At 37.6% G+C, this 14,467-nt stretch overlaps 1 protein-coding gene across 3 annotated transcripts in view; it reads left to right on the plus strand.

The window, feature by feature from the left end:
* The window catches only part of KAT6A (lysine acetyltransferase 6A), a 112,357-nt gene that overhangs the window by 77,744 nt on the left and 20,146 nt on the right, over window positions 1-14,467 (plus strand). For all 3 annotated transcript variants that reach the window (XM_044225310.1, XM_044225312.1, XM_044225309.1), the window contains one exon: window positions 9,786-9,901. In XM_044225310.1, the coding sequence (XP_044081245.1) occupies window positions 9,786-9,901 (116 nt within the window). The remainder of the gene's footprint in view (window positions 1-9,785; window positions 9,902-14,467) is intronic.

Consider the following 14,467-nt stretch of genomic DNA (forward strand, 5'->3'; position numbering starts at 1 on the left):
GGATGTTAAAATAATCTTTTTCTTTACATAAAGAATTGAACAGTTATTAAAATGGAATAAACTAGATTCAGTAACTTCCCTAATCCTATGAGGTAAGGATTGTTAATGCCATTTTATATATGAGGAAATCAAGACTTTTAGTTTCATGACTTTCTTGAAGTTACATAACTAGTAATGGCAGAAGTGGGATTTGAACTCAGGCCTGTGCAGCTTCACATCTTATGCCCTTTTAATTACAGTAACATCCTTTTAATCACAGTAACATCCTGCATTACACTGTTAAAAAAAAAAAGTTATAGAGGCATCAAAATCATAAGGCACGTACTAAAGCCAAGTAGGGAAAAGTACATAGAAGATAAACCACAAACAGTGACATAAGAATACGAATTAATGTAAGTCACTGATGTATTAAATGATACAGATTGTTCCCATATGGTCAGAGAATACTAAGATTAGTAAGAGTTGGTATGATATGAGATGATTACAGAAGAAGCTGGCTTAAAGGATTTAGGTAAATGGAGAGAATGACGGCTTACCGGGAAGAATAAATAACATTAAATTGAGCCTTGAGGGATAAATGACAACTATAAATATGAGAGGCATCGTGAGTTTTGGTCCATCAGATCAACAAATACTTGAGGGCCTAATATATGCAAGTCATATTGTGGAGATACGTAGAAAACACAGTAGTTGCCCATAAAGGTGTCATAGTACAGATAGTCCTTGCTTTGCATAGTACTGTGTTAATGGAAACATGTGCCTAGTAGAATCATGTCCATTCTTTTTTTTTTTTTTTTTAAGATTTTATTTATTTATTCGACAGAGAGAGATTACAAGTAGGCAGAGAGGCAGGCAGAGAGAGAGAGGAGGAAGCAGGCTCCCTGCCAAGCAGAGAGCCCGATGCGGGACTCGATCCCAGGACCCGGAGATCATGACCTGAGCCGAAGGCAGCGGCTTAACCCACTGAGCCACCCAGGCGCCCCATGTCCATTCTTTATACATTTCTCTGGTGAGTGGGATTTGATCTCAGTTTAGATATTCACAAGTTTGAGTTAATGGTACCATATATAGTAAGAACTGCTTGTGTTTAGTTTTGATAGATAAAACAGAGTGAATTTTTGTTGGGCAATGGTAAGAAATATATTGAATAACTAGTATAGGGCTGAATTTTGGAGGACTTTAAAAGCTGGTAGTTCAAGGGGGGACACCTTGGTGGCTCATTTGGTTAAGCATCTGCCTCTTAATTGTAGCTCAGGTCTTGATCAGGGTTGTGAGATTGAGTCCAGGTCAGGCTCTGAGCTGGGTGTGGAGACTATTTAAGATGCTGTCTCCCTATCCATAACACCCCCCCACCTTAAAAAAGGGCGGGGAGCGAGAGGGGACATTAGTCTTGGCATTCCAGGATTTAAAGGTATTCCTGTGACTGCTTTTTTGTTGTTGGGATGATTTCTCTTTGGTACTGGTGAAATTAGAGATGGGGAGTGAGAGGTTGTTTTAGTGTCTTGGCCATTAATTACAAGTCACATATTAAAGGCTAGTTACATGTATTTCGAGTTCATTGGTTTGACAGTTTAGCACAGTTTTACTGAGGCCTCTGCTGCGTGATCTTACTTCATACATTCGTTGAAGGGACTGAGTGAGATTTCATTCAAGGAGCTGATATTTGCAAAGTGCTGGTGTTTCATTCATATAATGAGCACTAGATAAATGTGAGTTTCTGCTGGCTATCTTGGTGCCAGGTGCTAGAAATACTTAGGTAAATAGAAAATCTGTCCCTGTTCTCCAGTTGAAGAGACATAGGTAAACAAAGCCATGTGGTTAGTAATAGATACCCTTTTACTGTGTGCCAGGTACTACATATAGCATTATATATCAGGTTTTTTTTTTTTTTTTTAGTACAACCCTGTTACTTGTTGCTGTTTTACAGATGAAGAAATGAAGCTTTAGAAAGATTGTCTTACCTAGAGTCATATAGTTGTTAATACCAGAATCAGTATTTGAACCCCATGCAGTCTGACTCCAGATCCTTACCTCTTAATTTCTAGTTCATGCTATCATGCTACCATAGAAATATACATGAGATGAAATGAGAATGAACAGGAAGGCATCTGTCCAGGGATGTTAGTGGAGTCTTTATAGAAGAGGTGATATTTGAACAGGCTGTTGAGGGAAAGAGTAAGAACTTATGATTGGGCAAGAAGAGGAAGGTATTTCAAAAAGAACAGTTTGGGTTTGAGAAAGCTTATTGAGCCCTTGGAGCTGCATGCAATAGTTTGGCTGGAGTTCAAGTAAGAGTTGAGATTGAAATTCTAAGTATGGACCAGGTCACATAGGTCCCATGGTTGATATTAAGAAGTTTGTGCTTGATTTTTTTGGTTACAGGAGTTCTTTCAAATAGTTAAATAGCTCTTGAGGAGCTATTGAAGACTTTAAAAAGAGTGATGTAATTGTATTTGTGCTTAGAAGCTCAGCTTTGGTGATACAGTGAGCAGTGATTTGAAAAAGACCTGAACATGGACATCTCCCTGTCCAATGATCACAGTAATCAGAATGAAAAGTGCCTAGGACCCAAGTGAAGGTGGAGAAGATACAGTAGGCAGGAAAAAAAGATCAGAAGTTTGATTTTGAACAAGTTAAATTTAAGATTCTTACAAGGTATTCAGGAGAGGAGATGTCGAGTAGACAGTGGGGTAGATGTGTCTGGAGTTCGAAGTGTAGGTCTGGGCTGAAAATTTATGTAGAACTTGTTAGTAAGTTGCTGGTACTAAAAGGAAGGAGACTAGATGAGGTCATCAAAGGAAAGGACAGAGCTCTGAGAACTCCTGAGGTACTCCAGGTTTTAGGGATTGGAGAAAGGAGAAGGAATGGCCAGCGGAAGAGGGAAATCTTGGAGATATTGGTTCTTTACAAACGAAGTGGGAAAAAAATTTCAAGAAGGAAGGAATTGAAAATTTTGCACATAAACGTCAAGTGAATTAAGGACTGAAAATTGACCATCAGATTTAGTAACACGGAGTTCAGCTTGAGAAGCATTTTCCATGAGGGAAGGGGAAGATGAAAATATAATCGGAGCTCATTCAAAGAGGAATGGAAGAAGAGAAATTGGTTATAGGAGTAATATGGGACTACTCTTTTGAGGTAGTTTGCAATGAAGGGGAACAGAGAAAGAGAATAGTTGGATGAAGATGTGAGGGCAAAAGAACGTACCCATTTTTTGAAATACGGAAGAAATAAATAACAGTTGTTTATATGCTGATAGCAATGATCAGTGGAGAGAAACCTGCTAATAAAAAGGGGGAAGGGGGAATTGTCCAGTATGCAGGTGGAGCACTGGCTTTAGATGGGAGCACAGACAGTTGAGTTCTAGTATTAAGGAATGACAGGCTCTGTGAGCACAGAGAGTAGACATGCAGATGTGGCTTTGGAAAGTTGTGGAAGTTCTCTTTTGACTGCTTCTTAGTTTTCTAGTATAGTAGAAAGCAAAGGCTTGATTGGAAGTGAAGATAACCTTAGAGGTGTTGGAGGCTTGAGGAGATAGAAAGTATGAAGTAATTTTTAAGGAACATGGGAGAGTGAATGGAGTTAGAGAAGCATCAAAGGGCCCATTTGAGATTGGTAATAAAGAATTACAATTTGAGAACAGTCAGTGTGATTCTGTGTTTTTCCTCTAACCATATTCAGATGTTGGATTATGTGGAGAAGTGAATTTAACCAGAGTTGGGATTTTGTTGTTGCATCAGGGGAAAGGAAGGGAAGATAAAGATATATGCAAAGATGAGGTACAGTAAAAGACCTTGAAATCTAAGATGGTTTAGGAGAAGAGAGGGCATACAGAGAGAGAAAAACTGGTAGGGTCACTGGATTAGAGGTCCTGTGGTGAGAAAGGGTAATAAGGCTGAAGATAAAATTGTGGACTTTATCAGTATGTAATGGTAAAGCAAGGGAGATACCTGAGTGTAGATGAACAAAAAAGGAATGGGGGAAGAAAGAGACAGGAAGTAGTCTGTAATCATATCTATAATTCTGAGATCCAGACTCCTGAAAACGTAATGAAATATTACCATGATAAAATAAAAATAACATAAAATTTACCATCTTAACTGTTTTAAGAATACAGTCCAATCACATGAAGTACGTGTACACATTGTTGTGCAGCCATCATCACCATCCGTCTCCAGAATTTTTTTGTCTTCCCATACTGAAACTCTGTACCCATTACACCATAATTTCCCTTTTCTCCTTCTTCTAGCCCCTGGCAATCACTATTCTACTTTTTGTCTTTGAATTTAACTCCTATAGGTAGGCCTCAGTGGAATCATAAAATACTTACCCTTATGTATCTGGCTTACTTTAATTAGCAGAATTTCTTTAAGGTTCTTCCAGGTTCATTCAGAATTCCCTTACCAGAATTTATATGTATATCACTTGGTATATATACCATGAATGTTTATCCATTCATCTGATGGACACCTAAGTTGCTTTTACGTTTTGACTTAAAACGTAATGCTGCTGTGAAGATGGATGGGCAAATACCTGTTTTGAGTCCCTGCTTGCAATTCTTTCATATATTGTTGGTTCATATGGAAATTCTGTTTAATTTTTTGAGAAACTGCCGAACTGTTTTCCACCATGCCTGCAGCATTTTACATTTTCACCAGGACTGCGCAAGGATTCCAGTTTTTGCACATCCTCTCCAGATGCTTGTTATTCTGTTTTTTTGATAGTATCCATTCTACTAGGTGTGGTGTGGTATATTTCATTGTGGTTTGCATTTGCATTTCCCTAATGATTAGTCATTTTCTTTTCATGTGCTTATTGGCCATCTGTATATCCTCTTTGGAGAATGAAAAAAGTATATATAACTCATTCTACAGTAAGATCTCACTTACCTAAACAGAATTATTGGCGAACCATGGCATGAACTGACATGAGACTATACATACTCTTTATTTATCCCATTTAATATGAATGTTCATGTGCTCTGCTAAAGAAATATTAGCGTATCTGATTATGGAGTGTTGCCCCAAATCCTACTGGGGCTGTTGATTTCAAATACATATGTAGTACTTCACTAACATAAAAAAAAAAAAAAAAAATCAAAATTCTAAAGCACATTCTTTTCGAAGGGTTTTGGATAAGAGCCTGTGAACTTGTAGCTTCACTTCTTAGGAAAACTAAATTCCAATTCAAAAAAACTTAAAACTTTTGGAATTCAGAACATTAATCGAGGGAAGTACGTATTTCGTATTTGACCACTCCCATTTTGTTTTTTTCTGTCTTTATTCTTCACTATTGATGTCCCTTTCCTGAAATTATTTAAAAAAAGATTTTATGTATTTATTTGACAGAGATCACAAGTAGGCAGAGAGGCAGGTGGGGGGTGGGGGAAGCAGGCTCCCTGCTGAGCAGAGAGCCTGATGTGGGGCTCGATCCCAGGACCCTGAGACCACGACCTGAGCCAAAGGCAGAGGCCTAACCCACTGAGCCACCCAGGCGCCTCCTTTCCTGAAATTTTTTTGGCTCTTGTTTTCTCTGAGCCTTTTTTCCCATCTGTGAAGTGGGCATATTGTTTTCTACTTTGAGGAACGGACTGACCATATAAGGCGTAGAGTGTGGGACAGTATTGGCACCACAAATGCTGATTGTTTTTATTCTTCTAAGTTCATGCTTCCTCCATTTTGGAGCACGTGAACTCATTCTTACATCTCTCTTTCATCATGCAGCTTCTAATCCCTAATGAATGGAATTATTTTTTATTACAGTGTTTCTATAGGAAAATGTTCAAATACCAGAAAGACATCTCTTTTCGGTACACTTCACATGCTCATACTAATAATAAGGGTACACTCCTCCCCTCTACTCCCACTTCAAAATGCCATTCCTCCATGGGGAATGGAAAGGGAAAGTTGAGGGGGAGCTATCTGATGGAAGGCAAGAGAAAGAGAGAGGAACTATATATCAGTTGTAGATCAGTTGTAATTTTCATGTTTGTACCAGATCTGGACTTGGACGGTACTGCAAGAGTTCCTTCTCTATATTGGAAATTAGAATTAGAGTCATTTGGTGGAGGTGGAGTTTTTGCAGAAGAGTAATAATCTTTTCTTATAAACTGCTAATAATTAAAGTTTTATTATCTAGCATAGGCATATTTAAACTTACCTTTTGGTTTATACCAATTACTAGGGCATTTAGTGCCCCCCACCCTTAACTTTCTTAGATTGAAAGGTCCGTTCTGACTTAGGATGTATGTCATCTTTTCAGAATGTTGGCATACTCAGGGACGCCTGGGTGGCTCAGTGGGCTAAAGCCTCTGCCTTCCGCTCAGGTCATGATCCCAGGGTCCTGGGATTGAGCCCCACATTGGGTTCTCTGCTCAGCAGAGATCCTGCCTCCCCATCTCTCTCTGCCTGCCTCTCTGTCTACTTGTGATCTCTGTCAAATAAATAAATAAAATCTTAAAAAAAAAGAATCCATACATGGTCATATTTTTTTAAAAAATGTTGGCATATTCAAATGAAAAGGAGGCACAAGGTGGCAGAATTCTAGTTTAAAAAATTTTGTGTGTGTGTGTTTTAAGATTTTATTTATTTGAGAGAGAGAGAACAGACGGGGGGGAGGGGGCAGAGGGAGGGAGAGAGAGAGAGAGAGAAATAGACTCCCTGCTGAGCAGGGAGCCCAATATGGGGCTTGATCCCAGGGTCATGCCCTAAGCTAAAGGCAGATGCTTAGCCCACTGAGCCACCCAGGTGCCCCTGTGTTCTTGATTATGTTAGATAGCTGCTGCTTTAGAAAGCTGCATTTTTTTAAAAGATTTTATTTATTTATTTGACACAAAGAGAGAGATCGCAAGTAGGCAGAGGTAGATAGAGAGGGGGAAGCAGGCTTCCTGCTGAGCAGAGAGCCCGATGTGGGGCTCAATCCCAGGACCCTGAGACCATGACCAAGCTGAGACCATGACCAAGCTGAAGGCAGAGGCTCAACCCTTTAAGCCACCCAGGTACCCCTAGAAAGCTGCATGTTTTGTTGTTGTTTTTTAAAGATTTTATTTAGTTGACAGACAAGAGATCACAAGTAAGCAGAGAGACAGTCAGAGAGAGGAGGAAGTAGGCTCCCCACTGAGCAGAGAGCCCGATGTAGGACTCGCTCCCAGGACTCTGGGATCATGACCTGAGCTGAAGGCAGAGGCTTTAGCCCACTGAGCCACCCAGGCACCCCGAAAGCTGCATGTTTAATGAGAGAGTATTTTGGCAAAATTTAAAAATAAAACCTAGCAAAACTAACCTTGTCATTCAGATTTTTTCTTTTAAATTTTATTTATTTGAGACAGATGGAGAGAGAGAGAGCACAAGCGAGGGGGTAAGCGGGGTGGCAGAGGCAGAAGCAGACTCTCCACCAAGCAAGAAGCCTGCCATGGGACTTGATCCCAGGACCTTGAGATCACCATCTGAGCTGAAGGCAGATGCTTAACTGACTGAGCCACCCTGTTGCCCCGTCCTTGTGATTTGACAGTTTGATTTTGGCAAGGACTGAGTTAATGAGTGGTTTGGATGCAGCTGTTGCTTCCTCACTGCAGAGAGCCTTGTTAACTTGTAAACCTTAGTAAACGGAAATACACAGGCTCTTGAGGCTCTCATAAGGGAGTTGGAGATGGTGGTGGAGGACAGAGGTGGATGCGCGCATGTGCCAGGCATTTCACAGTGCAAAAAGGTGAGGATAGATAAACGCAGTGGGGAAGCCTACTGTGAATCTAGTTTTACAGACTGTCTTAGTTGCGGTGATGTGCAAACAGTTATACTGGAATTGGATATCCACTTTTACATCAGGCATCCACCTGGAAGAGCGACGAGCAGCTGATGGGAAAGCTCTCAAACAACAGGCAGTGCCTCAGCAGGTGCATCTTTTCAGCCTCTGTGCTTTTTATCTAATCCTTGGCTCAGGAAGTTGTTTTCTGTTACTTAGTTTTTCTGATACTTTCTATACTATTGATCTTGTTATTTTGAGCTTTGAAGGTAGGTTAAAAGATGCTGCTTTATGAACTAGAGTACTTGATTCTGGAATGTAGTTTAAAAAACCATGTTCTTATAGCCTTTTTACAAAGTTTTAATTTGGTGTCGAGAAATGAAAAAATCTTATTTTAACCTTGTCTTGTGTGTGTTTGTTTTTAATGATTTTTGCATTTGGAAGCGCCCCAGTACTCCTTGGTGTCATAACACAATTGATCCAACTGAAAATGATTGTCTTTTGTTTCTAGATGGATAAGGAAGAGGTTGAGGTTTTTCCTGGCTGTCTTCCAGTATGAAACCTCAGATAAGTCCCTTGGCCTTTTTATAAAAGAGAATAATTAGAAAGGCCGGGGAGAGTTCTCCTGTTAGTTGTAGTGAAGAGGCTTCTTCATATGAATTTACATAAAACAGTGAATAAAAATATCTTTTCTCTTAAGTCAGTGTGTAGGGGAGTCTGAGGCTGTGTGTATCTGTGGGCTCCAACAAGAGACTTTAAATAAATTTCTCAGTTTTTAAAGCATAAAGTTGAAGGATAATATTGGTTATTCTTTTGATGAAAGGTTATTAATACGGTATTTGATTAGACTAAATTCTTTTTCTTAAGTCAGTGGTTTTTTTTTTTTTTTAAGATTTAATTAATTTATTTATTTTAGAGAGAGTGGGGGAGGAGGCAGAGGGGAAGGGAGTAGGACAAGCAGACTCTGAGCTGAACATGGAGCCCTATGTGGAGCTCAGTCCCACAACCTGAGATCATGACCTGAGCCAAAGCCAAGAGTGGATACTTAACTAGCTGAGCCATTCAGGCACCCCAGTGCTGTGTCTTAATGTTTATAGAATATCCATTATATTACAATATATTACAGTATATCCATTAATATACAGTATGTTATATGCATAATATACTGACCCATATACATATATATGTGTATGAATATTTTCCTCTATTGGTTATAGAGCAAATCAAATTGCTCTTGAATATAAGGTTTTAAAACCTGATCTTGGTAGTCATCAGCAGTGGCTTATATTTAAAATGCGGGCATGGAAGTCATAAAGGCTTTACAAATTCTTCTTTCAGATAATGTAGTTCAGGTTATTGCAGAGATGGGGGCATAGAGATTGTTTTCATAATAAACAGAAGGTAGATAAAAGGGGTAGGAGTATGTGTATAATAGCATTTTGTTGTTGATTAAATCTATAAAGAGCTACTAATGATGGGAATTTTAGGGGCAGTGTAAAATGAATTGAAGACTCTTTCGATACTTGTTTTGTTATGTTCTTTTAATATTACATACTTTCCCAAAACAGAAAGTCACTCTTTTCTCTATGTGCTCACATGTTCAGTGGTTGTTTCTGTTGTCTGGTGAGGCAGTGTGTGTATGACCTTGGCAAGTGTTCAGAGCTCCTTCTCCTTCCTTGTTAAAAAGTCATTCTTTGTCTTACATCCCCAAATGCCAGCAGCTTCTCTTTAACAACTAAGTCATTAAGGGAGTGAATTTAATTGTGGAAAATATTCACAGTCTTATTAAATATGGAAAGTGCAGTGACACCAGTTGCATTTGATTCTAAAAGATTTATTAGTATTTTTTGTTCTCCGCTTGAATACCCTGTTTACAAAAAAATAATACAGCTTATTTCAAAACTTGTTAGTTCATTTCTGGCTTTTTTTTTTTTGTTTGTTTGTTCTTCTGAATCCCGAGAAGACAACATTTAATTTCAGCGTTTTAAAATATCTCAGTAGATTTCATTTAGCTGACTTTTGTGATGTATTTTTCGACTGTACAGAAAGTTGGAGTGACTGGTCCCCCTGATCCACAAGTCCGCTGTCCCTCTGTCATTGAGTTTGGGAAGTATGAGATTCACACCTGGTACTCCTCCCCATATCCTCAAGAATACTCAAGGTATGTTTTCAGAGACCCTTTACCTTCTGTTTCTAGATTCATAGAACTCAACAATTCATAGAACTCAACAGCTAGATCTTGAGGACATTTTAGTCCGCTCATCTCATACATTTGAGGAAACTGATGACTCTTAAATGTCCATAGTAACAGCATATTTTGGCAACCACTCAATTCCAGTGGGCTTTCAATTTTCTTTTCTGTAACCTGTCCAAAAGCTGTTACTTAAAATTGGCCTGACACATGGTCAGAACGACAAGGGGAACATTTTTTCTTTAAGAGAAATTGCCTTCATACTTCACACTACTTACATGTAAATAAAGTTTCAATGAGTAGCCTTTTATCTAAGTTTTTATAATTTAATGAACTTAGTGAATGGTTGGTTTTCCCAGGAATAACTGGACAAATGGTATGCGATAATACTACATGTAAGTAGCTTGGGTTTCCAGACATAAAAAGTAATCAGTCACCAACTTTTTGGGGTGAGGCAGCATTTTTAACAAAGCCAAATTGGTTTCATGACTCAGTACTGACATTTATAAGCTGTATAACCTTAGAAGTTACCCAGCTAGCCTGTACCTCAGTTCCCTCATCTGCAAAAGGGGGGTAAAAATAATACTCACCTCAGAGGTTTCATTGTGATCATTAAAACATGAGTTAAAACATGTAAATCACTTAGAAGAGGATAAGTGCTCAGTAATGTCAGATATTTTTTTCCTTTAGCATTGAAATTAAAAGTTGAAAAATAAGTTTTGGTCAAAAAAATTAAACTTTGTAGTATAGCAGTCACATTAATGTTCTGTTTAATTTGTAAACTACTTAATGCCTCAGGTTTTCCATTTAGCAGAGTATGGTAAGGAATAATAAGTGCTCTATGAGTTAAACTCATGTTCAGAATACTCTCATTATGTGGCTTTTTACCTATCTAGTAATATTCCTAGTCCAAAATGTTAGCACAGGTAATTATAATATTGATTTATTTAGTGTTTTACAGTATAGAGAGTGCTATAACGTGGTTTATTTCCAGAAGCTGGGAATAAGCTAGTATGTTTGTTTAAAAAAAAACAAACTAAACTAAAAACTCAGTATTGTTACTTTTTCTTTCCATATACTTTGATAACTGGTTTCCAAATGTAAGCTGAAGTAGAAAAAGGAGGAGTGAGAATGTTGTTATGTACACAGACCTCAGCAACCAAAAAAAAGAAGAGAAAGCCAAATTTCAGGAAGCTAACACACAAGCTCATGAAACAGCAATTGAGAGCCAATTATTGTAGGTTTAGTTAGCCCTGAACACTGTGTTAGATCTGTAAGGCAGCACTCTGTTTATATCATGGAATAACAAAAATTAACATGAGTTTGTTAAAAGAAGATTACATGATATGTGATTATATATTTATATATGTTAAAAGAGGGCAGGAAATTCCTCTACTACTTAACAGAACTCAGGTACTTAAGGCAATTTCTCAAGAGTTCTGGATATTCAGAGAATTATAGGACCAAGAAAACCTGTGGCCTTACGTTGTTAATGACTGTTTATTATCCTGCACTAAATGACTTCTAAGTTATTTTCTTAATACTAAAATTTTTGAACACTTTTTGAAAAATTCATAATCATGCAAGAACAGAACAATTTGCAGTGAATAAAAAGAAAAGATCCCCAAAGGAAAATCTTTTGGGAAGTAGGATTGTGCATTATTTCCCATGATATCTAGATATTTGTGTGTGCATCGTATATTAACTAATCTTGCATCTCTGACTTAAAAAACAAAGCAAAATGAAACAACAATGAAGCCATTAATTCTGCTTCATTTGGAACAGTACGATTTGGAATAGTATAAACCAGAGTTTTAACCCTAAATTTCTCCAACAGAGCCATGTGATGCTCATATATGGCAGACAGGTTCATAGAGAACCTTCTAAAACATGACATAAATAGGCTGAAGGCAAGAGTAACCTTGATCATGGGATATCCTACTCCTGAACTGTGTTTAGAACTTCATAATAACCTTTTTGCAAGGAGATCATACTGAAATCCTAAAGGATGAGTTCCATGTAATTGAGGAGCTTGGGAAGTTTCCTCTCCCTTTTGATCCTGTTCCTGACTTGACGCCTAGATTACGTACAGCCCCAGTTACTTAGACCAGGATCCTTAAGGACTTTGGGTGACCATTAAATGATGAAATAAAATGAATGAAAGGAGAATAAACTATTTTAGTATTAATCATAAATTATTAGTAGCTTTAGTTACTATCATTGAGCTTGGTACTAGACTAAAAATCTCTGGAATAATTCAGTTAAAGGTAGATATTACAGCCTTCATTTTCCAGATCAGTACTCAGCAAACATATTCAAGACCATACAGTTCATAAGTGGCAGGACCAGGATTTTATCTCACTTTCCTCTTACCACATAGCCATAACCTTTAACCACCAAGCTTGCACTACTCCATATGGCATCTGTATCCACATTGATCTCACATGGCTTTTACCATAATCTTTGATTTAAGTAAAACTTCATAGAATTTTGTTGTTGTATGAAAATTTTACTACAAGTAGACCTATTATAAAGACTACACAAATTGCAACTGTCTTGGGCAATGTTCAGAAGCCAAGATCATACCATGGGAGTTCCTGGGAAGAATATTTGCATCAACCCAGAAGTAAGAGAGGCAATGCTTCTAAAGTGCATATAGTTGTGGCCCAGTCCTGACTTCACATATAAGGGTATCAGCAGAGTGGCTGACTCTAGAATCAGTTTCAGGTTATGGAAGCGACACCCCATGATGCAGTGAGGCCTGTGTGCTCTATCAGGAAGACAATGACAAAAAGCAACACCCAGCAGTATTCTTTAGGGCTAAGAATATTCATACTCTTTATAACTATACTTCATTGCGTGTGATCTGATGTTCTTTCTGTATGATGTATTTTTTCAATGAAAGAACTTCGGCCATAAGTACTGTTATTAAAACATTTTGTTTTTCTAGGAGTTTTATCAGGTAATTCCCTTTAGACTAACAGTGTCATCCCAGTGGGCTTGGTTATAATAAAGTAAGAGGCTTTATATTAAAATGTTTTCAGCAAGAACTGAATTGGAATCAAGTAGTTTATGATGCTTGCTTTTACTTTATTATTTTTGAGATACTACGATTTGCTGAAGTTTTTTTTAGTCAAGAAAATATCATATACCTTGCTATTCCAAGGAAATAGCATGAACTTAAAGTTTACCAGATAAGGTTTGGCAGTAATTTTTTTTATAGATTTCATTCCTTCTTATGTTTTCTTGAACAACTTGCTTACTGTGAGAGCTTTATAAATTTAGATCTTCTTTCATAGACCTTACAAAATAAGTCATACTTTATTTTCATGTCTTTGTACCAAGACCTAAAAGTTAAATTGGATGCTTTTAACATTGGCATTTATCTTTAGCACAATCCAGAAAGTTTAGTGTCTGTCACTCCTCCCTCCCTTCCTTTTATCCCAGGATTTTGTTTATGTTTTTCAGATTCACATTGTAGGAAATATTGAGTTGTAATATTTAACTCTCAAGACTAAACTGTATTCCCAGATTCTTTTTTATCTTATGTTGCAACAAGTTAAAACTCCTCATTGAGAGTATAGCACAGGTAAATAAAGATAAGGTAATTAGAAGAAGGAGGCTACCATTAATTACCTAGGGAGAACCTCCTCCTATCCTTTTCAGAAGAAGAAATTACTCAAAATCCACATATTCACTAAAATAGTCTGGCAGTTGTGGGTCAGCTCTGAGACTCGGTTAGTTTATCTAGTGCCCACGTTAGATGATGAAGTTTATAATTGGGGCCATTTCGTTCTGTGATTTTTCAGTTCTGGTAGTAAAGAAGGAAAAAGCTGTCTAGTCCATAGATAGACTGCTGTTCTCTGAGCAGTGGAATTTGAGGCAGCATGCAAAGGAAATAAGCAAAGTCACCTAGGAAACCTTTCTCTTCAGTGGTCTTGGCTCCTGTTTCTTGACTTCAATTTGCAGTGTCAGTTGTTAATTGTTTTACTCAGTACTTTATTTTGGAATGACTTTTGTACTAATGACATAACTTCAGGTTGTATTGGTTTGTCTAATATGAGAGATCTTGGAAACCAGTATTAGATACTGTACAGGCTTAGAAATATTATACCTCAGCAGTTCCCTGGAAGCTCTTAGTGTGCTCTGAGTGACAGCTTTAAAAGTAAGCTATGAGGTTGTATCGGAAGAATGAATACACAGTATAAATCCCCAGGGGAGAAGGAAAAAAGTCACATTAATGCCTTTTTCCACCTTTATTTGAGCGTGAAACACTTAATACGTACAGGACTAGTGTTCCATGAGTATACCTTGGTAAAGTCCTCAGTTGAATGTTGAATGTTTTCAGATAAAATATAATTATGTTTCAAAAGTGGCTTCTAAAGTAGTACTTGAAAAAATAGTGTGGTCTTCACACTTCAGTTAGACGTTTTTGTGTGTTTTTCTTTAATTCTAGTGTGATCTTTTTAAAGCCTAACTATCCAGACTGATAGCAACTAAATTAATGAGGTTTATTAACTTATTTGAGAGAAAATG

This window comes from Neovison vison, chromosome 11, assembly GCF_020171115.1.
Source record: "Neovison vison isolate M4711 chromosome 11, ASM_NN_V1, whole genome shotgun sequence".
In the NCBI taxonomy this organism is placed as follows: Eukaryota; Metazoa; Chordata; class Mammalia; order Carnivora; family Mustelidae; genus Neogale; species Neogale vison.